The 24,635-nt window shown below is 45.0% G+C and overlaps 1 protein-coding gene across 2 annotated transcripts in view; it reads right to left on the bottom strand.

The window, feature by feature from the left end:
* Window positions 1-24,635, bottom strand: part of LOC124035658 (chromodomain Y-like protein 2) — a 78,118-nt gene that overhangs the window by 3,503 nt on the left and 49,980 nt on the right. For both annotated transcript variants that reach the window (XM_046349225.1, XM_046349224.1), the window contains exons 3-6: window positions 23,411-23,631; window positions 5,735-5,907; window positions 5,341-5,551; window positions 5,044-5,187 (exon numbers count right to left, since the gene is read on the bottom strand). In XM_046349225.1, the coding sequence (XP_046205181.1) occupies window positions 5,044-5,187; window positions 5,341-5,551; window positions 5,735-5,907; window positions 23,411-23,631 (749 nt within the window). The remainder of the gene's footprint in view (window positions 1-5,043; window positions 5,188-5,340; window positions 5,552-5,734; window positions 5,908-23,410; window positions 23,632-24,635) is intronic.

The raw sequence follows: 24,635 nt of genomic DNA, 5'->3' as shown, positions 1-24,635 counted from the left end.
TAAAGTAATTGCTTGTTTGTAGGTGACCAAATACTTATTTTCCACCATAATTTGCAAACAAATTCATAAAAAATCCTACAATGTGATTTTCTGGATTTTTTTCTCATTTTGTCTAGTCATAGTTGAAGTGTACCTATGATAAATTACAGGCCTCTCTCATCTTTTTAAGTGTGAGAACTTGCACAATTGGTGGCTGACTAAATATTTTTTTGCCCCACTGTATATACACTGCTCAAAAAAATAAAGGGAACACTTAAACAACACAATGTAACTCCAAGTCAATCACACTTCTGTGAAATCAAACTGTCCACTTAGGAAGCAACACTGATTGACAATAAATTTCACATGCTGTTGTGCAAATGGAATAGACAACAGTTGGAAATTATAGGCAATTAGCAATAAAGGAGTGGTTCTGCAGGTGGTGACCACAGACCACTTCTCAGTTCCTATGCTTCCTGGCTGATGTTTTGGTCACTTTTGAATGCTGGCGGTGCTTTCACTCTAGTGGTAGCATGAGACGGAGTCTACAATCCACACAAGTGGCTCAGGCAGTGCAGCTCATCCAGGATGACACATCAATGCGAGATGTGGTAAGAAGGTTTGCTGTGTCTGTCAGCGTAGTGTCCAGAGCATGGAGGCGCTACCAGGAGACAGGCCAGTACATCAGGAGACGTGGAGGAGGCCGTAGGAGGGCAACAACCCAGCAGCAGGACCGCTACCTCCACCTTTGTGCAAGGAGGAGCACTGCCAGAGCCCTGCAAAATGACCTCCAGCAGGCCACAAATGTGCATGTGTCTGCTCAAACGGTCAGAAACAGACTCCATGAGGGTGGTATGAGGGCCCGACATCCACAGGTGGGGGTTGTGCTTACAGCCCAACACCGTGCAGGATGTTTAGCATTTGCCAGAGAACACCAAGATTGGCAAATTCGCCACTGGCGCCCTGTGCTATTCACAGATGAAAGCAGGTTCACACTGAGCACATATGGCAGACGTGACAGAGTCTGGAGACGCCGTGGAGAACGTTCTGCTGCCTGCAACATCCTCCAGCATGACCGGTTTGGCGGTGGGTCAGTCATGGTGTGGTGTGGCATTTCTTTGGGGGGGCCGCACAGCCCTCCATGTGCTCGCCAGAGGTCACCTGACTGCCATTAGGTACCGAGATGAGATCCTCAGACCTTGTGAGACCATATACTGGTGCGGTTGGCCCTGGGTTCCTCCTAATGCAAGATAATGCTAGACCTCATGTGGCTGGAGTGTGTCAGTAGTTCCTGCAAGAGGAAGGCATTGATGCTATGGACTGGCCCGCCCGTTCCCCAGACCTGAATCCAATTGAGCACATCTGGGACATCATGTCTCGCCCCATCCACCAACTCCACGTTGCACCACAGACTGTCCAGGAGTTGGCGGATGCTTTAGTCCAGGTCTGGGAGGAGATCCCTCAGGAGACCACCCGCCACCTCATCAGGATCATGCCCAGGTGTTGTAGGGAGGTCATACAGGCATGTGGAGGCCACACACACTACTGAGCCTCATTTTGACTTGTTTTAAGGACATTACATCAAAGTTGGATCAGCCTGTAGTGTGGTTTTCCACTTTAATTTTGAGTGTGACTCCAAATCCAGACCTCCATGGGTTGATAAATTTGATTTCCATTGATAATTTGTGTGATTTTGTTGTCAGCACATTCAACTATGTAAAGAAAAAAGTATTTAATAAGAATATTTCATTCATTCAGATCTAGGATGTGTTATGTTAGTGTTCCCTTTACTTCTTTGAGCAGTGTATATATATATATAATACATAACAGTTCAAAAGTTTGGGATCACTTAGAAATTGTAACGGCGTTCTTCGTTTGTAGAAAGAGAGTCGGCGTGGTGGTTACTCATGTCTTTAATGAAGAGAATGACGATACATGAAATAACTATACAAAAACAAAACAACAAACGGAACGTGAAAACCTATTACAGCCTATCTGGTGAAACTACACAGAGACAGGAACAATCACCCACGAAATACACAGCGAAACCCCGGCTACCTAAATACGGTTCCCAATCAATCAGAGACAACGAGAATCACCTGACTCTGATTGAGAACCGCCTCAGGCAGTCAAGCCCATACAACACCCCTACTCAGCCGCAATCCCAATAACCACAAAACCCCAATACGAAATACAACAAAACAAACCCATGTCACACCCTGGCCTGACCAAACAATCAACGAAAACACAAAACACTAAGACCAAGGCGTGACAGAAATGTCCTTGTTTTTGAAAGAAAAGCACATTTTTTGTCCGTTAAAATAACATCAAATTGATCAGAAATACAGTGTAGACATTGTTAATGTTGTAAATGACTATTGTAGCTGGAAACGGCTGATTTTTTATGGAATATCTACATAGACGTACAGAGGCCCATTATCAGCAACCATCACTCCTGTGTTCCAATGGCACGTTGTGTTAGCTAATCAAAGTTTATCGTTTTAAAAGGCTAATTGATCATTAGAAAACGCTTTTCAATTATGTTAGTACAGCTGAAAACTGTTGTCCTGATTAAAGAAGCAATAAAACTGGCCTACTTTAGACTAGTTGAGTATCTGGAGCATCAGCATTTGTGGGTTCGATTACAGGCTCAAAATGGCCAGAAACAAAGACCTTTCTTCTGAAACTCGTCAGTTTATTCTTGTTCTGAGAAATGAAGGCTATTCCACGTGAGAAATTTCCAAGAAACTGAAGATCTCGTAGAACACTGTGTACTACTCCTTTCACAGAACAGCACAAACCTGCCTCTAACCAGAATAGAAAGAGGAGTGGGAGGCCCCGGTGCGCAACTGAGCAAGAGGACAAGTACATTAGAGTGTCTAGTTTGAGAAACAGATGACTCACAAGTTCTCAACTGGCAGCTTCATTAAATAGTACTTGCAAAACACCAGTTGTCTCAACGTCAACAGTGAAGTGGCGACTCCAGGATGCTGGCCTTCTAGGTCAACAGTGAAGTGGCGACTCCAGGATGCTGGCCTTCTAGACAGAGTTGCAAAGAAAAAGCCATATCTCAAACTGGCCAATAAAAATAAAAGATTAAGATGGGCAAAAGAAAAATGACAATGGACAGAGGCACTCTGCCTAGAAGGCCAGCATCCCGGAGTCACCTCTTCACTGTTGACGTTGAGACTGGTGTATTGCGGGTACTCCTTAACGAAGCTACAATAGTAATTTAGTAATTTACAATAGTAATTTACAACATTAACAATTTCTGACCAACACTGTATTTCTGATCAATTTGATGTTTATGACCCCAAACTTTTGAACGGGGTATATTCACAATTCCTGACATTTAATCCTAGTAAGAATTCCCTGTCTTAGGTCAGTTAGTATCACCACCTTATTTTAAGAATGTGAAATGTCAGAATAATAGTGGAGGGAATGATTTATTTCAGCTTTTCTTTCTTTCATCACATACCCAGTGGATCAGAGGTTTACATACACTAAATTCGTATTTGGTAGCATTGCCTTTAATTTTTTTAAATTTGGGTCAAACGTTTCAGGTAGCCTTCCACAAGCTTCCCATAATAAGTTGGGTGAATTTTGGCCCATTTCTCCTGACAGAGCTGGTGTAACTGAGTCAGGTTTGTAGGCCTCCTTGCTCGCACACGCTTTTTCAGTTCTGCCCACACATTTTCTATGGGATTGAGGTCAGGGCTTTGTGATGGCCACTTCAATACCTTGACTTTGTTGTCCTTAAGCCATTTTGCCACAACTTTGGAAGTATGCTTGGGGTCATTGTCCATTTGGAAGACCCATTTGCGACCAAGCTTTAACATCCTGACTGATGTCTTGAGGTGTTGCTTCAATACATCCACATGATTTTCCTGCCCCATGATGCCATATATTTTGTGAAGTGCACCAGTCCCTTTTGTAGCAAAGCACCTACACAACATGATGCTGCCACCCATGTGCTTCACGGTTGGGATGGTGTTCTTCGGCTTGCAAACCTCCCCTTTGTTCCATCAAACATAACTATGGTCATTATGGCCAAACAGTTATTTTTGTTTCATCAGACCAGAGGACATTTCTCTAAAAAGTATGATCTTTGGCCCCATGTGCAGTTGCAAACCGAAGTCTGGCTTTTTTTATGGTGGTTTTGGAGCAGTGGCTTCTTCCTTGCTGAGCGGCCTTACAGGTTATGTTGATATAGGACTCGTTTTACTGTGGATATTGATACTTTTGTTTGCTCCAGCATCTTCACAAGGTCCTTTGCTGTTGTTCTGGGATTGATTTGCACTTTTCGCACTAAAGTACGTTAATCTCTAGGAGAAAGAACACGTCTCCTTCCTGAGCGGTATGATGGCTGCGTGGTCCCATGATGTGTACTTGAGTACTATTGTTTGTACAGATGAACGTGGTACCTTCAGATGTTTGGAAATTGCACCCAAAGATGACTCAGACTTGTGGAGGTCTATAATGTTTTTGTAGACCTTGGCTGATTGGCTGATTTCTTTTGATTTTCCCATGATGTCAAGCAAAGAGGCACTGAGTTTGAAGGTTGGCCTTGATATACATCCACAGGTACACCTCCAACTGACTCAAATGATGTCAAATAGCCTATCAGAAGCTTCTAAAGCCATGACATAATATTCTGGAATTTTCCAAGCTGTTTAAAGGCACAGTCAACTTAGTGTATGTAAACTTCTGACCCACTGGAATTGTGATACAGTGAATTATAAATTAAATAATCTGTCTGTAAACAATTGCTGGAAAAATTCATTGTGTCTTGCACAATTAGATGTCCTAACCGACTTGCCAAAACTAGTTTGTTAACAAGAAATGTGTGGAGTGGTTGAAAAATGAGTTTTAATGACTCCAACCTAAGTGTATATAAACTTCCGACTTCAATTGTACATTGCACGCTTCACTTATTTGTGGTTAGATAATATTATCTAAGAGTTTTATTCAATTTACAGACCAATGCTCCTGGCAGGCTCCTAGCGCAAGTTCTGGGATATATAAATTCAGCTCTACATGACTATCTCTGTCAGAAAAGCTTACCATAGCACTGCAGGTGGACATCTCTTTCACACGCAGCATCACTTCCTGGTTGAACGTGGTTGGCCAGAAGACCTGGGACACCAGGCCCCGGCTGCAGGCTTCCTGTGCCGTGAGCTTCCTCCCGCAGAACAGCATCTCATTGGTCTGTCAGGGTGAGAGGCGGGGACAGGGAGATATATATTTTTAAAGTGTACAACAATGTAATGTACATGTAAAACATTGAATAATTAGTTGAATCGTGTTTTACTGCAGGGCTTGAACAAAAACCTGCACAGTGGACCAGGCAACCAGACTCACCAGAGCCACTCCCAGGATCTGGGGGAAGGTGTAGGAGGAGCAGCCTGAGGGGGTGAGGCGGAGGGCGGCACAGGGCGTTTGGAACCAGGCCCGCTCGCTGGCCCACACCACGTCACATAGGGGCAGGATAGCGGCCCCCAGGCCCAGGGCAGGCCCGTTGATGGCCACCACGATGGGCTTCTTAAAGTGGATAAACGCCAGCACAAAGTCCCTGGGAGAGGAGACACAAAACAGTGAGTATAAACTATGCAGTACAATATGATTGTGTCTTTGTACTTATCCTGCTTTAGGCAAATCAGGGCAAGCAGCTTTTCTTAGTTTAAAGTATGAAAAATGATCTGCCAGTGCACTAAGATCATTTGTCTTGGTAAGACATCTTATGTTCCTCTCTTACCGTACAGCGTCAGCAATGCGGCTGCTCTCTTTCCTGCGGTCTGTGGAGAGGCGTCCTATCAGGTAGGACGGGTCCAGGCCACTGCAGAAGATACTCCCCACAGCACTGAGCAGCAACAGCTTACTGTCATCAGCTGCTGCGTTCCCCAGAGCCCGACACACCTCCTTCATTATCTACACAGAGAGAGAGGGAGGAGAGAAAGTGAGCGAGGGTTGGGAGAGAGAGATAGAGGGGGAGGAAGAGAGAGTTCAATCTTCTATCAGACCAGAGCCCTGCTGTACATTACCCCCATGATCTACAGACAAGTTAAGAGTGTGTACATACAACAGGCCACGCAAGAGTAGCTGTAGGATACCTTCTTCATCTACAGCTAGAGACAGGTAAAACCGGTAACATCTAACTGAGCAATCAGATCAATATATAATGAACAAAAATAAACGCAACATGCAATAATTTCAAAGATTTTACTGAGTTACAGTTCATATAAGGAAATCAGTCATTTGAAATGAATTCATTAGCCCCTAATCTATGGATTTTACATGACTGGGTCACAGACACCTGACATTGGCCTGGGGGTAGGTTTATGACAGTCATAAATACCTCTCCCCCCTTTTTCCTCTCTCTACCCTACTGATGTGACATTTGAAAATCCTTTGGTTAACATAGAGATTCTGGGAACATCAGAAGGAGGGGGGAAATTAACTATATTCTGGTAATCCGACCAATTGAACATATGCGGTGGTACTAAATGAATATGATGTCAGTTCGGTTGTCATCTGAGACATTCTCATCAATGATAAGATCACATAAACTCTACAGTGGATAGTTTGCACATTATAGTTATCGGATTCACATGGAATTGTTGTTCAATTTAAATGTTTGAATATAAAATTATTGGTGAAAAGATTAAATGTAATTTTAGCTTCCAAATGAGATGAGATTTGGGTTTTCATAAGGTTAGGGCTCTGCTCAATCAGTGGCCCATCCCTGTGAAGAGACATGGGTTATAAAACTTTTCAAACACACCCTTCTCGCTCCACTATATAAAGCCTTGACAAAAAAGTAAACTCCTGTTCTAGGTACGTCTGGTCTGCAGACTCTGCGTTAAAAGGACTAACATGTCAACTACAGAACGAAGCCAACCTCAGCGTGAGCTTTGGTTGCGAATGGTATGAACTTTGAACTCTTATTCACTACAGAAGTGATGCCTCCTAGCCGTTGAGTTAGCAACAGCAGCTGCAAACGCGGGCTAGGAAAGAACAGACAAGAGTATTTTATAGAATAGCATATCATATCACTTAAGACACCTTAAAATAAAAGTATAATACAATTTCATCAGAAAACCAGTCAGTATCTCGGATGGGGCCACAGTGTCTCCTGGCCCCTCCTGTCTCAGCCTCCAGTATTTATGCTGCAGTAGTTTGTGTCGGGGGGCTAGGGTCAGTTTGTTATATCTGGAGTACTTCTCCTGTCCTATTCGATGTCCTGTGTGAATCTAAGTGTGCGTTCTCTAATTCTCTCCTTCTCTCTTTCTTTCTCTCTCTCGGAGGACCTGAGCCCTAGGACCATGCCCCAGGACTACCTGACATGATGACTCCTTGCTGTCCCCAGTCCACCTGGCTGTGCTGCTGCTCCAGTTTCAACTGTTCAGCCTTATTATTATTCGACCATGCTGGTCATTTATGAACATTTGAACATCTTGGCCATGTTCTGTTATAATCTCCACCCGGCACAGCCAGAAGAGGACTGGCCACCCCACATGTGCTCTCTCTAATTCTCTCTTTCTTTCTCTCTCTCGGAGGACCTGAGCCCTAGGACCATGCCCCAGGACGACCTGACATGATGACTCCTTGCTGTCCCCAGTCCACCTGGCCGTGCTGCTGCTCCAGTTTCAACTGTTCTGCCTTATTATTATTTGACCATGCTGGTCATTTATGAACATTTGAACATAAATATATAATAATAATAATAATATATGCCATTTAGCAGACGCTTTTATCCAAAGCGACTTACAGTCATGTGTGCATACATTCTACGTATGGGTGGTCCCGGGGATCGAAACCCACTACCCTGGCGTTACAAGCGCCATGCTCTACAACATCTTGGCCATGTTCTGTTATAATAGCCACCCGGCACAGCCAGAAGAGGACTGGCCACCCCACATAGCCTGGTTCCTCTCTAGGTGTCATGTTTGTCATTTATTATCATGTCTTGTCCCTGTGCTCCCCATTCTATTCGTTTCCCTCTGCTGGTCTTATTAGGTTCTTTCCCTCTTTCTATCCCTCTCTCTCCCCCTCCCTCTCTCACTCTCTCGCTCTCTCTTCTCTCTATCGTTCCGTTCCTGCTCCCAGCTGTTCCTATTCCCCTAATCAATCATTTAGTCTTCCCACACCTGTTCCCGATCCTTTCCCCTGATTAGAGTCCCTATTTCTTCCTTTGTGTTCCGTTCCTGTCCTGTCGGTTCCTTGTTTAGAATTCACCGTGCTGTGATTGTGTATCGCCCTGTCGTGTCGTGTTTTCCTCAGATGCTGCGTGGTGAGCAGGTGTCTGAGTCTGTCTGGTTCGAGTGCCTTCCCGAGGCAACCTGCTGTTCACCTGCTGTTCAAGATCGAGTCTCCAGTTTGTCCTCATCATTTCGAGTGAAAGTTGTGTTTTTTGTTTGTATTCACTTTACTGGATTAAAGACTCTGTTTTCGCCAAGTCGCTTTTGGGTCCTCTTTCACCTGCATGACAGAAGGAACCGACCAAGGAATGGACCCAGCGACTTCAGACGCTCGTTACACTGCCGTCGAGATCCAAGGAGCCATGCTCGGCAGACACGAGCAGGAATTGTCTGCTGCTCGCCATGCCGTGGAGAACCTGGCCGCTCAGGTTTCCGACCTCTCTGGACAGTTCCAGAGTCTACGTCTCGTGCCACCTGTTACTTCCTGGCCTGCCGAGCCTCCAGAACCTAGGGTTAATAACCCACCTTGCTACTCCGGGCAGCCCACTGAGTGCCGCTCCTTTCTCACGCAGTGTGAGATTGTGTTCTCTCTCCAACCCAACACATACTCTAGAGAGAGAGCTCGGGTTGCTTACGTCATTTCACTCCTTACTGGCCGGGCTCGAGAATGGGGCACAGCTATCTGGGAGGCAAGGGCTGATTGCTCTAACAAGTTCCAGAACTTTAAAGAGGAGATGATTCGGGTTTTTGACCGTTCAGTTTTTGGTAGGGAGGCTTCTAGGGCCCTGGCTTCCTTATGCCAAGGTGAACGGTCCATAACGGATTATTCTATTGAGTTTCGCACTCTTGCTGCCTCTAGTGAGTGGAACGAGCCGGCGCTGCTCGCTCGTTTTCTGGAGGGACTCCACGCAGTGGTTAAGGATGAGATTCTCTCCCGGGAGGTTCCTTCAGATGTGGACTCTTTGATTGCTCTCGCCATCCGCATAGAACGACGGGTAGATCTTCGTCACCGGGCTCGTGGAAGAGAGCTCGCATCAACGGTGTTTCCCTGCTCCGCATCGCAACCATCTCCCTCCTCTGGCTCAGAGACTGAGCCCATGCAGCTGGGAGGGATTCGCATCTCGACTAAAGAGAGGGAACGGAGGATCACCAACCGCCTGTGCCTCTATTGCGGAGTTGCTGGACATTTTGTTAATTCATGTCCAGTAAAAGCCAGAGCTCATCTGTAAGCGGAGGGCTACAGGTGAGCGCAACTACTCAAGTCTCTCCATCAAAATCCTGTACTACTTTGTCGGTCCATCTACGCTGGACCGGTTCGGGTGCTACATGTAGTGCCTTGATAGACTCTGGGGCTGAGGGTTGTTTCATGGACGAAGCATGGGTTCGGAAACATGACATTCCTTTCAGAGAGTTAGAGAAGCCTACGCCCATGTTCGCCTTAGATGGTAGTCATCTTCCCAGTATCAGATTTGAGACACTACCTTTAACCCTCACAGTATCTGGTAACCACAGTGAGACTATTTCTTTTTTGATTTTCCGTTCACCGTTTACACCTGTTGTTTTGGGTCATCCCTGGCTAGTATGTCATAATCCTTCTATTAATTGGTCTAGTAATTCTATCCTATCCTGGAACGTTTCTTGTCATGTGAAGTGTTTAATGTCTGCCATCCCTCCCGTTTCTTCTGTCCCTACTTCTCAGGAGGAACCTGGCGATTTGACAGGAGTGCCGGAGGAATATCATGATCTGCGCACGGTCTTCAGTCGGTCCCGAGCCAACTCCCTTCCTCCTCACCGGTCGTATGATTGTAGTATTGATCTCCTTCCGGGGACCACTCCTCCTCGGGGTAGACTATACTCTCTGTCGGCTCCCGAACGTAAGGCTCTCGAGGATTATTTGTCTGTGTCTCTTGACGCCGGTACCATAGTGCCTTCTTCCTCTCCGGCCGGGGCGGGGTTCTTTTTTGTTAAGAAGAAGGACGGTACTCTGCGCCCCTGCGTGGATTATCGAGGGCTGAATGACATAACGGTTAAGAATCGTTATCCGCTTCCCCTTATGTCATCAGCCTTCGAGATTCTGCAGGGAGCCAGGTGCTTTACTAAGTTGGACCTTCGTAACGCTTACCATCTCGTGCGCATCAGAGAGGGGGACGAGTGGAAAACGGCGTTTAACACTCCGTTAGGGCATTTTGAGTACCGGGTTCTGCCGTTCGGTCTCGCCAATGCGCCAGCTGTTTTTCAGGCATTAGTTAATGATGTTCTGAGAGACATGCTGAACATCTTTGTTTTTGTCTATCTTGACGATATCCTGATTTTATCTCCGTCACTCGAGATTCATGTTCAGCACGTTCGACGTGTTCTACAGCGCCTTTTAGAGAATTGTCTCTACGTAAAGGCTGAGAAGTGCTCTTTTCATGTCTCCTCCGTTACTTTTCTCGGTTCCGTTATTTCCGCTGAAGGCATTCAGATGGATTCCGCTAAGGTCCAAGCTGTCAGTGATTGGCCCGTTCCAAGGTCACGTGTCGAGTTGCAGCGCTTTTTAGGTTTCGCTAATTTCTATCGGCGTTTCATTCGTAATTTCGGTCAAGTTGCTGCCCCTCTCACAGCTCTTACTTCTGTCAAGACGTGTTTTAAGTGGTCCGGTTCCGCCCAGGGAGCTTTTGATCTTCTAAAAGAACGTTTTACGTCCGCTCCTATCCTCGTTACTCCTGACGTCACTAGACAATTCATTGTCGAGGTTGACGCTTCAGAGGTAGGCGTGGGAGCCATTCTATCCCAGCGCTTCCAGTCTGACGATAAGGTTCATCCTTGCGCTTATTTTTCTCATCGCCTGTCGCCATCTGAGCGCAACTATGATGTGGGTAACCGTGAACTGCTCGCCATCCGCTTAGCCCTAGGCGAATGGCGACAGTGGTTGGAGGGGGCGACCGTTCCTTTTGTCGTTTGGACAGACCATAAGAACCTTGAGTACATCCGTTCTGCCAAACGACTTAATGCCCGTCAAGCTCGTTGGGCGTTGTTTTTCGCTCGTTTCGAGTTTGTGATTTCTTACCGTCCGGGTAGCAAGAACACCAAGCCTGATGCCTTATCCCGTCTGTTTAGTTCTTCTGTGGCTTCTACTGATCCCGAGGGGATTCTTCCTTATGGGCGTGTTGTCGGGTTAACAGTCTGGGGAATTGAGAGACAGGTTAAGCAAGCACTCACGCACACTGCGTCGCCGCGCTTGTCCTAGTAACCTCCTTTTCGTTCCTGTTTCCACTCGTCTGGCTGTTCTTCAGTGGGCTCACTCTGCCAAGTTAGCTGGTCATCCCGGTGTTCGAGGCACTCTTGCGTCTATTCGCCAGCGCTTTTGGTGGCCGACTCAGGAGCGTGACACGCGCCGTTTCGTGGCTGCTTGTTCGGACTGCGCGCAGACTAAGTCGGGTAACTCTCCTCCTGCCGGTCGTCTCAGACCGCTCCCCATTCCTTCTCGACCATGGTCTCACATCGCCCTAGACTTCATTACCGGTCTGCCTTTGTCTGCGGGGAAGACTGTGATTCTTACGGTTGTCGATAGGTTCTCTAAGGCGGCACATTTCATTCCCCTCGCTAAACTTCCTTCCGCTAAGGAGACGGCACAAATCATTATCGAGAATGTATTCAGAATTCATGGCCTCCCGTTAGACGCCGTTTCAGACAGAGGCCCGCAATTCACGTCACAGTTTTGAGGGAGTTCTGTCGTTTGATTGGTGCGTCCGTCAGTCTCTCTTCCGGGTTTCATCCCCAGTCTAACGGTCAAGCAGAGAGGGCCAATCAGACGATTGGTCGCATACTACGCAGCCTTTCTTTCAGAAACCCTGCGTCTTGGGCAGAACAGCTCCCCTGGGCAGAATACGCTCACAATTCGCTTCCTTCGTCTGCTACCGGGTTATCTCCGTTTCAGAGTAGTCTGGGTTACCAGCCTCCTCTGTTCTCATCCCAGCTTGCCGAGTCCAGCGTTCCCTCCGCTCAAGCATTTGTCCAACGTTGTGAGCGCACCTGGAGGAGGGTGAGGTCTGCACTTTGCCGTTACAGGGCACAGACTGTGAGAGCCGCCAATAAACGCAGGATTAAGAGTCCAAGGTATTGTTGCGGCCAGAGAGTGTGGCTTTCCACTCGCAACCTTCCTCTTACGACAGCTTCTCGTAAGTTGACTCCGCGGTTCATTGGTCCGTTCCGTGTTTCCCAGGTCGTCAATCCTGTCGCTGTGCGACTGCTTCTTCCGCGACATCTTCGTCGCGTCCATCCTGTCTTCCATGTCTCCTGTGTTAAGCCCTTTCTTCGCACCCCGTTCGTCTTCCCTCCCCCCTCCCGTCCTTGTCGAGAGCGCACCTATTTACAAGGTACATAAGATCATGGACATGCGTTCTCGGGACGGGGTCACCAATACTTAGTGGATTGGGAGGGTTACGGTCCTGAGGAGAGGAGTTGGGTTCCGTCTCGGGACGTGCTGGACCGTTCACTCATTGATGATTTCCTCCGTTGCCGCCAGGATTCCTCCTCGAGTGCGCCAGGAGGAGCTCGGTGAGTGGGGGTACTGTCATGTTTGTCATTTATTATCATGTCTTGTCCCTGTGCTCCCCATTCTATTCGTTTCCCTCTGCTGGTCTTATTAGGTTCTTTCCCTCTTTCTATCCCTCTCTCTCCCCCTCCCTCTCTCACTCTCTCGCTCTCTCTTCTCTCTATCGTTCCGTTCCTGCTCCCAGCTGTTCCTATTCCCCTAATCAATCATTTAGTCTTCCCACACCTGTTCCCGATCCTTTCCCCTGATTAGAGTCCCTATTTCTTCCTTTGTGTTCCGTTCCTGTCCTGTCGGTTCCTTGTTTAGAATTCACCGTGCTGTGATTGTGTATCGCCCTGTCGTGTCGTGTTTTCCTCAGATGCTGCGTGGTGAGCAGGTGTCTGAGTCTGTCTGGTTCGAGTGCCTTCCCGAGGCAACCTGCTGTTCACCTGCTGTTCAAGATCGAGTCTCCAGTTTGTCCTCATCATTTCGAGTGAAAGTTGTGTTTTTTGTTTGTATTCACTTTACTGGATTAAAGACTCTGTTTTCGCCAAGTCGCTTTTGGGTCCTCTTTCACCTGCATGACACTAGGTTTCTTCCTAGGTTTTGGCCTTTCTAGGGAGTTTTTCCTAGCCACCGTGCTTCTACACCTGCATTGCTTGCTGTTTGGGGTTTTAGACTGGGTTTCTGTACAGCACTTTGAGATATCAGCTGATGTACGAAGGGCTATATAAATACATTTGATTTGATTTTGATTTGTTTTATCTGGTGTGACCACCATTTGCATCATGTAACAGAGTTTATCAGGCTGTTGATTGTGGCCTGTGGAAAGTTATCCCACTCCTCTTCAATTGCTTTATAATGTTGCTGGATATTGGTGGGAACTGAAACATGTTGTCGTGCACGTCAATCCAGAGCATCCCAGGAATTGTGTACAGATCCATGCGACATGGGGCCATGCATTATCATGCTGAAACATGAGGTAATGGTGGCGGATAAATGGCACGACAATGGGTCTCAAGTTCTCGTCACGTTAACTCAGTACATTCAAATTGCCATCGATAAAATGTATTGGTGTCTGTTGTCCGTAGCTTATGCCTGCCCATACCATAACCCCACAATTGGACACTCTGTTCACAACGTCACATCAGAAAACCGCTCGCCCTCAAGTCGCCGTGGTCTGCAGTTGAGGCCAGTTTCTCTAAAATGATGTTGGAGGTGGCTTATGGTAGATAAATGAACATGACATTCTCTGGCAACAGCTTTGGTGGACATTCCTGCAGTCAGCATGTCAATTGCACACACCCTCAAAACTTGACATCTGTGGTATTGTGTTGTGTGACTACACATTTTAGAGTGGCCTTTTATTGTCCCCAGCACAAGGTGCACCTGTGTAATGATCATGCCGTTTAACCTGTTAAGTCGACCCTCTACTTTTTCGAACATTCTGTTAAAAATCGCGCAACATTTCAGCGCCCTGCTACTCATGCCAGGAATATAGTATATGCATATTATTAGTATGTGTGGATAGCAAACACTCTGACGTTTCTAAAACTGGGTAAATCACGGCTGTGACGTTAACAGAGCGTGAGTTTCATCGAATAGCGCAGGAAAACCTGATCACTGAAAATGGAAATAAATATCCTTGCGCTTACTTCCAGGAATTGTTCAAAGTGAACTGAATTACATGAGACCGAGGTTTCAGCGCCTACAGCTACCACACGTTATCTAGAGTCTTGTCATTTGATTCGCAATTGATTCTTGGTCTAACTGGTTCAAGGGAACTCCTTCCCTCCGTTCTCCGACCGGATGTTTTGGTCGAGCTCTCTCGGCTATGTTTTTTTTCAGACGACACCTATAGAAGTTACATCGCCTCCTGATTAATTTTATCACTTATTAACGTGTACTAATACCTAAATTTGCATTACAAAAGTATTTTGAAGTGTTTTGTGAAAGTTTATCGTCGACTTTATGAATTTTTAAAAAATGACGTTACGTTATGAAACGCTCTTTTTTTCCGTTTATCATACAGTCTACATAGAACGATATCTAGACTATATATGGACCGATTTAATCGAAAAAAAGACCCAATAGTGATTATGGGACATCTAGGAGTGCCAACAAAGAAGATGGTCAAAGGTAATGAATGTTTTATATTTTATTGTGCGGTTTGTGTAGCGCCGAATATGCTAATTATTTTGTTTACGTCCCCTGCGGGTCTTTTGTGGTGTTACATGCTATCAGATAATAGCTTCTCATGCTTTCGCCGAAAAGCATTTTAAAAATCTGACTTGTTGCCTGGATTCACAACGAGTGTAGCTTTAATTCAATACCCTGCATGTGTATTTTAATGAACGTTTGAGTTTTAACTAATACTATTAGCATTTAGCGTAGCGCATTTGCATTTCCAGAGCTCTAGATGGGACGCCTGCGTGCCAGGTAGGAGCAAGTGGTTAATCAGCTTCTTGATATGCAACACCTGTCAGGTGTATTGATTATCTTGGCAAAGGACAAATGCTCATTAAAATGAATGTAAACAAATGTGTACACAACATTTGAGAGAAATAAGCATTTTGTGCATTGGTTTCATGAATGTTAACATTAGAAGCATCCTCCCTAAGTTTGTTTTATTCACTGCTTTAGCACACTCTGCCAACCCGGATGTCCTAGCCGTGTCTGAATCTTGGCTTAGGAAGGCCACAAAAAATCCTGACATTTCCATCCCTAACTATAACATTTTCCGACAAGATAGAACTGCCAAAGGGGGCGTAGTTGCAATCTACTGCAGAGATAGCCTGCAGAGTTCTGTCATACTATCCAGGTCTGTGCCCAAACAATTTGAGCTTCTACTTCTAAAAATCCACCTTTCCAGAAACAAGTCTCTCACCGTTGCCGCTTGCTAAAGACCACCTTCAGCCCCCAGCTGTGCCTTGGACACCATATGTGAATTGATTGCACCCCATCTATCTTCAGAGCTCGTACTGTTAGGTGACCTAAACTGAAACATGCTTAACTCCCTGGCAGTCCTACAATCTAAACTAGATGCCCTCAATCTCACGCAAATGATCAATGAACTTACCAGGTACAACCCCAAATCTGTAAACACGGGCACCCTCATAGATATCATCCTGACCAACCTTCCCTCTAAATACACCTCTGCTGTCTTCAACCAGTATCTCAGCAGTCACTGCCTCATTGAATGCGTCCATAATGGGTCTGCGGTCAAACGACCAACCCTCATCACTGTCAAACGCTCCTCAAAACACTTCAGTGAGCAGGCCTTTCTAATTGACCTGGCTCGGGTATCCTGGAAGGATATTGACCTCATTCCGTCAGTAGAGGATGCCTGGTTATTCTTTAAAAGTGCTTTCCTCACCATCTTAAATAAGCATGCCCCATTCAAAATGCTCTTGGTTCACTCCAGACCTAACTGCCCTTGACCAGCACAAAAACATCCAGTGGCATACTGCTTTAGCATCGAATAGCCCCCGCGATATGCAACTTTTCAGGGAAGTTAGGAACCAATATACACAGGCAGTTAGGAAAGCAAAGGCTAGCTTTTTCAAACAGAAATGTGCATCCTGTAGCACAAACTCCAAAAAGTTCTGGGACACTAAAGTCCATGGTAGAGTGGTCAGATGAAAGCCATTCCTCAGTAAAAGGCACATGACCGCCAGCTTGGAGTTTGCCAAAAGGCACATGAAGGACTCTCAGACCATGAGAAACAAGATTCTCTGATCTGAAGAAACTAAGATTGAACTATTTGGCCTGAATGCCAAGCATCACTTCTGGAGGAAACCTGGCACCACCCCTATGGTGAATTGTGGTGGCAGCATCATGTTGTGGGGATGTTTTTCAGCGGCATGGACTGGGAGACTAGTCAGGATTGAGGGAAAGCTGAATGGAATACAGAGATCCTTGATGAACACCTGCTCCAGAGCACTCAGGACTCAAGGTTCACCCTTCAACAAGACAATGACCCTAAGCACACAGCCAAAACCACGCATGAGTGGCTTCGGGACAAGTCTCTGAATGTCCTTGAGTGGCCTCGCCAGAGCCAGACTTAAACCCGATCGAACATCTCTGGAGAGACCTGAAAATAGCTGTGCAGCGACGCATCCAACCTGACAGAGCTGGAGAGGATCTGCAGATAAGAATGGGAGAATCTCCCCAAATACAGGTGTGCCAATCTTGTAGCGTCATACCCAAAAAGACTCGAGGCTGTAATCGCTGCCAAAGGTGCTTCAACAGAGTAAAGGGTCTGAATACCTATGTAAATGTGATATTTCCATTTTTTTTTTATACATTTGCAGAAATGTCTAAAAGAAATGTCATTATGGGGTATTGTGTGTAGATTTATGGGGGGAAAAAACTATGTAATCCATTTTAGAATAAGGCTGTAATGTAACAAAATATGGAATAAGTCAAGCGGTCTGAATACTTTGTGAATGCACTGTATTTATCCTGATGATTCAACCCTATACGCTAATCACTGCAACCCTAAATAAAGAGTTGCATTCCGTTTTAGAATGGGTGGCCAGTAATAAACTATTCCTGAACATCTCTAAAACTAAGAGCATTGTATTTGGTATAAATCATTCCCTACGTTCTAGACCTCAGCTGAATCTGATAAAGAATAATGGGTAATGCTGAGCAAGACTAAATTACTTGGTTTTACCTTGGATTGTACACTGTCATGGTCAAAACATTTTGGTTCAATGGTTGTAAAGATGGGGAGAGGTCTGTCAGTGATAATGCAATGCTCTGCTTTTTTGGATCCCCACTCCACAAAGCTCGCCCTGCCGGCTCTAGTTTTATCTTATCTTCCTTATTGCTCAGTCATATGGTCAGGTGCTGCAAAGAATGACCTAGAAAAACTGCAGCTGCCCAGAACAGAGCAGCATGTCCTGTTCTTCACTGTAATCAGAGGACTAATATCAATACTATGCATGCCAGTCTCTCTTGGCTAAAAGTCGGGGAGAGACTGACTGCAACACTTCTTTTTATAAGAAACACTGTGCTTAAAAATCCAAATTGTTTGCATGGTCAACATACACACTGCTCTGACACACACACTTACCCCACCAGACATGCCACTAGGGGTCTTATCACAGTCCCCAAATCCAGAACAAATGCAAGAAAACATACAGTATTATATAGAGCCATGATTGCCTGGAACTCCCTTTCATCTCAGATTGCTCAAGTGAACAGCAAACCTGGTATAAAAAGGCAGCACTTCATGGCACAACTCCTCTCCCCTATTTGACCTAGATATTGTGTGTGTATGTACTGATGTAGGCTGTGTGTGATGGTTTAAATGTATGTAGTTCTGTCCTTGAGCTGTTCTGTCTATTCATGTCTTTATTATGACATGTTTTGTGTGGACCCCAGGAAGAGTAGCTGCTGCATTCGCAACAGCTAATGGGGATCCTAATAAAATACCAAAATAAAAATTCAAATACCAAAGAAGTGGTTAGCTTGTATGAAGTTGAGGAAAGGCTGAAAGTGAGTTGTCACAAACAGAAATCATGAAAAACACTGCTTTATTAGATGTCAAAAGGGGTTTCCTTTGTAGCAGCTATAGTGAGTTCCCATTTCCAGTATTATTTCTTTCATAACTCCTATATCCCTCTGAGGGAGTTAAGTTGTACTAGCAGGAGGGTTACCTGCCTTTAGCATGCTAACTCCTTGTCCCCTGGTGGACAGCTCTCTGTAGAGGGGTGCTTAGCCCGCTGACCTCAATCCATATAGATGCTGCATGGGGGGGAAAGACTCACGGCCCAGAAGCCAAGCCTAGGGCAGCACACACACACACGCACACACATGAACGCAAGCACAGCGCAAACACACATGCACACAGCACACACACAGACATGCATATATGCACACCCATATGCAAAGGACACACACGCTGACAAGTTAACACACACATATTGCATACACATGCATTTTGCTTTTACAATATATATGCATGGTTCACCTTTATTCATTCTACACTATACACACACAGTCTGTCCCTGATGCGGTGTAGTTTTCCTTCTCAGGGAGCTGACATGTAACATGGATCTAGTCCAATTTGTTGTGGATGCCCCCCGCTACTTCCTGGAAATGGCTCCCAGGCAGGGCCTGTGTACAGGGCTGGCTTCTGAATGACACTGTTTGGCTGCAGTGTCTTCACCACCGCTACAGACAGCCTACCATGCCAGCCCCACCCCCTTCCAGTTGTGTCAGTATCACTCTCCTGCCCTGTCCGTCTGTCCGCAGGTTTAATTGAGCCGGATAAATTAATCTGACATCCGCACACGCACACAGGAGCAGGCACACACACACACCACATCCGGCTGAAGTTCATGAGGGTTTACGCAGTGTGTAGGAGATGTTAATTTGAGTTGACTGGGAGACTGGTTCATTTGGGTCAGGGGGTAATCAGTAGGATTGGACTATACCAGTATCGCGACACTCGTCAGTGTTCGTGGAAAGGAAACAAAACACGAAGCGGATTTAACTTCTTTAGAAAAAGAGCCCTGATGTTGGAAACAAACATTATTGTGTTGTCATCCAGAGCCAGATCTATTTATGTAACTATAGCACACTATTTTACATACGGCAGGTTTTTAAAGGACCAAAGACTTTGATCTGCTTCATGTTTTCATTTTTGCCATGGAAAAAATATTGAGATACCGGTATTGTCCCTGCCCTAGTAATCAGATTACATGGGTTAAGGTCAGCGAGTGGGGTGATGGCAGGGTTATGGAGGCTCCAGACGACCTCGGGGATCATGGAATAATGGTCTCCCCCAGTGGGGGTTCCACATAAATACTGCATAGACCGAGACTCAAATAAACGCAATGATTGACTAGTGCTCTATGACATCAATACATACATGCATGATATACAGTGCATTCGGTAAGTATTCAGACCCCTTGACTTTTTACACATTTTGTTAGGTTACAGCCATATTCTAAAATTGATAAATAATTTTTTTTCCTCATCAATCTACACACAATACCCCATAATGACAAAAAAAAATGTTTTTAGACATTTTTACAAATTATTACAAATAAACTGAAATAAAACAATTACATAAGCATTCAGACCCTTTACTCAGTACATTGTTGAAGCTACTTTGGCAGTGATACAGCCTTGTGTCTTCTTGGGTATGACGCTACAACCTTGGCACACCTGTATTTGGGGAGTTTCTCCCATTCTACTCTGCAGCTCCTCAAGCTCTGTCAGGTTGGATGTGTAGCGTCGCTGCACAGCTATTTTCAGATCTCGCCAGAGATGTTCGATCCGGTTCAAGTCTGGGCTTTGGCTTGTCCCGAAGCCTCTCCTGTGTTGTCTTGGTTGTGTACTCAGGATCGTTGTCCTGTTGGAAGATGAACCTTCGCCCCAGTCAGAGGTCCTAAGCACTCTGGAGCAGGTTTTCATCAAGGATCTCTCTGAAATTTGCTCCGTTCATCTTTCCATCGATCCTGACTACGTCTCCCAGTCACTGCCGCTGAAAAACATCCCCACAGCATGATGATGCCACCACCATGCTTCACGGTATGGATGGTGCCAGGTTTCCTCCAGACGTGATGCTTGGCATTCAGGCCAAAGAGTTCAATCTTGGTAACATCAGACCAGAGAATCTTGTTTCCTTTAGGTGCCTCTTGGCAAACTCCATGCAGGCTGCCGTGTCTTTTACTGAGGAGTGGCTTCCGTCTGGCCACTCCACCTTAAAAGTAATTGGCAACATCAAAAGGTTTTGTGAAAAGCGAGGCATCTGACTCAATGAAAGATTGAGTTGAATCAGTCTTTCTGCCCATAATTTCAATTAAAATCATACTTTGTCATTTATTTTGGTTTCATTATACAATTTATTATTATTTTTGTTCAGTTGAGTCACACAATTTCTCAATTTACAATAAGTTTCCCAAATCAGATGTCCGGCCAGATTTATTCAACACCATTCCAAAATGTAGATTATGGAGTATTGTGTGTAGGCCAGTGACCCCAAACATCTCAGTATAATCCATTTTAAATTCCGGCTGTAACAACAAAATGTGAAAAAAAAAGTTAACTGACTTTAGCAAATGATTTATTTCATAAACCTTATTTCTAAGGCTAAATATATTAATATGGGCTATTTTCTGCCCTTTCCTGGGGTAGCTCATCAGAAATAGACATATGAAGAAAACAAAGACAAAGCATGAGTGATTCCCCAGACTGAAAGTTTTCACCCCCAATGATCCCTAATTTATCTGGCACAACTGGAGGGACATACGGCAGAGGGCAAATGTTTCATGAAAAATACCGGGTTGCATTATGACCTTGTATAAGATTACGTCAAGCACATTCCAGAGCCAGTTAAATATGCATTTCCATATACAGAGTACTGGTCATCTACAGGCTTGGTAAAAGGAAAGAAAGTGCCCAAGAGGTGGGGAGAGGGTAAGAGAGTGATTGAGAGAGCGAGCACATTAACATGGAGAAGACGAGAGGTGCTAAGAGTGAGACAGCTGTCGCTAAGTGTCTGCTTGCAATAACATCTGCATGTGATCAATCAAATTGGCTTTGATTTACAATACAAACATATAATTATGTCATGGCCTACTGGGATGCACAGGGACATGTCAGACTCATACATGACAGCGCACACATGACTGTAAGTCGCTTTGGATAAAAGCGTCTGCTAAATGGCATATATTATTATTATTATTATTATTATACAACTGCTTGCCATTAATAGCTTGATGCCTGGGGAAATAAGCAAATCAGCTGTCAGTCAAACGCACACAAAGACAGAGAGAAAATCTTCTCTTGGGAGACGTGTAAAGGAGGACCACAGCTCGGAAATGTATGGAATTATATCATAGAAGAGCAGTATGAAAATACAGCACTTGAGAGTGGATGGGTAAGACTTATTCCACACTTAAGCAGAAGGATTTTGTGCAAGGGAATCTTGCATATCACAAGAGCTCCTCTGGTAGCTCATGGCAGTTTTCTACAGTAAAAGTCGCCAATGACATAAGCTCTTTTGAGGGTGTGAAAATGTAAATTGAACGAACATTGGCCCTAGTTGTTACAGCCATGTTGTGAGTTAGCCAGGACAAAGCCTCCAGTACAGTGGACAGTCAGAGCAGTAGAGGAACTAATTGGTCAATTAATACCAGCTTTTCAGCAGTGGTAATGATCAGTTAAGGACCCGCTGATAACTGGGCACCAGTGTCATTTGAGAGGCAGTGGGGCTTCTCCCGTATCGACTCTCAACATTTTTTCACCGCCACTAACGCTACGTAATGGATCGGCGTTTGAGCCACCCAGTACAGTTGTTTGAAGTGAAGAAAGTACTGCGGAGAACCACTGTGAAGGCATACTTTGACAAAAGACATCTTTTACACAAACACAATCCATTCCCATTCTCAGTGTGTAATACAAATAGAAAAAAAACTATTCTACGCTGAGTTTTATGTCAAGGCAATAAAAGGCTTTTGGCAGCAAAACGTAACACCATCGGAGAGGTATTCATTTCTCTGTCAGAATCTTCCTATTGAGATATGCTTAGAAATAACATAACACAATAGTCTGCGATGGGCCGGTATTCAGTCGAGTAACATTGTTACTCATTTACAATGTGAGGCAATGCATAGTGACATATACATTATGTAGTGTGCCGGAATAATAAAAAAATATGTATTTTGTACATAAATAAGCCGTACATGTCTAAAAGCCGCAGGTGCCTACCGGTACATTGAAACAAATGAACTTTATACAGCCTTTAAACGAAACACGGCTTGTAACAAAAATTAAAACAGTGGCCTACCAAGAAAGTCATCGGTCACTATCTTCCTCCTCCTTTGCACTGAAACCACTGAAGTCATCTCCTTCGGTGTCGGAGATGAAAAGCCTCAGAATTGCTTCATCCGATGTTGGATCGTTTTCATTGTCGCTCTCGTCACTTTCATCCGGAGGCAAATACCCCGCTGAGCTCATACTGCCCCTTCAACACGCAGCAGTTCAGCCTTTCGAACCCCGTTGATGATAGTGGATTTTTTGACAATGCTCCATGCTGTCAGGACCCACTGGCAGACTTGACCATAAGATGATCTTCGCCTGCGGCCCGTGTTAGTGAAGGATTTCTCCCCACTTGTCATCCAAGCCTCCCACTGAACAAGGAGCACCACCTTAAATGCACAATTTACACTGATGTCGAGAGGCTGCAAATACTTTAGGCCATCTGCTTTTCTTCCCTCTGAAAGCTTTTGTTGTGTTTTTGCACTGAGTCAGTTCCTCACGCTGCTGTTTCCAACGTCTTATCATCGACATTAAGGCCAAGCTCCCGTGCAGCAGCTCTATTTCCTTTTCCAACAGACAGATTTATCGCCTTCAACTTGAAAGCTGCATCATATGCATTTCTCCGTGTCTTTGCCATGATGAGGGTGACAAAATTACTACCGTAATCAGAATGATGGGAAGTTTGAGCGCGCTGGATTTACGTCACATTATGTGACGGTGCTCAGTTTTTTGGCGGCATGAATCTTGTGAAAGCGGGAAAAATCCATAAATTAGCCGCGTCATTGTATAAACTGCAGGTTTAAAGTGTGGGAATAAAGTAGCGGCTTATAGTCCGTAAATTACGGTACATACAAGGGAAGAAAATAGTAGGTACTGAATTATTCAAAAAGGCAATGCATAGCTTATGAGTCCTATTTCTGTGTGTCAAAGAATCTACCTCTGGTGTTAGTGCGTTGTTGTCAGACGTCTGGCTGGAGAGTAGCACATGCGTGAAGCCCTCCTCCTTCCTGACGACAATGTCACGGAATCGACAGTTGGTCTCGTTCTGCCGCACGTTGTACCTCAGCCGCTTGTGGAACACGTAGCCTTTGTTGTCCTCTCCAAGCTTCCTCTTCACAGAGCTGTGCAGATTCACCTCACCGTTGGAGAGTGTGGAGCCTGTTGGAACATATGGAGCAGAGTGAGTGATGGGCAGAGTGTGGAGCCTGTTGGAACATATGGAGCAGAGTGAGTGATGGGCAGAGTGAGTGATGGGCAGAGTGAGTGATGGGCAGAGTGTGGAGCCTGTTAGAACATATGACCTGCCTCTCTCTTGTTGCACTCCACAAGTAGACTGCCTGTTACGCAAATACAGTAAGCCAAGGTAAGTTGCTAGCTAGCATTAAACTTATCTTATAAAAACAATCAATCATAATCACTATTTAACTAAACATGGTTGGTGATATTACTAGATATTATCTAGCGTGTCCTATGTTGCATATAATCTGACTGACCATACAGGTATCTAAGTATCTGACTGAGCGGTGGTAGGCAGAAGCAGGCTCGTAAACATTCATTTAAACAGCACTTTCGTGCATTTTGCCAGCAGCTCTTTGTTGTGCATCAAGCATTGCGCTGTTTATGACTTCAAACCTATCAACTCCCGAGATGAGGCTGGTGTAACCGAAGTGAAATGGCCGGCTAGTTAGCGCGCGCTAATAGCGTTTCAAACTTCGCTCGCTCTGAGCCTTGGGGTGGTTGTTTCCCTTGCTCTGCATGGGTAACGCTGCTTCGATGTGGTGGCTGTTTTCGTTGTGTTGCTGGTTCGAGCCAAGGGAGGAGCGAGGAGAGGGACGGAAGCTATACTGTTACACTGGCAATACTAAAGTGCCTATAAGAACATCCAATAGTCAAAGGTTAATGAAATACAAATGGTATAGAGGGAAATAGTCGTATAATAACTACAATCTAAAACTTCTTACCTGGGAATATTGAAGACTCATGTTAAAAGGAACCACCAGCTTTCATATGTTCTCATGTTCTGAGCAAGGAACTGAAACATTATCTTTCTTACATGGCACATATTGCACTTTTACGTTCTTCTCAAAACTTTGTTTTTGCATTATTTAAACCAAATTGAACATGTTTCATTATCTACTTGAGGCTAAATTGATTTTATTGAT

Source organism: Oncorhynchus gorbuscha, linkage group LG05 (genome assembly GCF_021184085.1).
Source record: "Oncorhynchus gorbuscha isolate QuinsamMale2020 ecotype Even-year linkage group LG05, OgorEven_v1.0, whole genome shotgun sequence".
NCBI classification, from domain to species: Eukaryota; Metazoa; Chordata; class Actinopteri; order Salmoniformes; family Salmonidae; genus Oncorhynchus; species Oncorhynchus gorbuscha.
The sequence above is the reverse complement of the archived record's forward strand: the minus strand, read 5'-3'. Positions and strand labels throughout refer to the sequence as shown.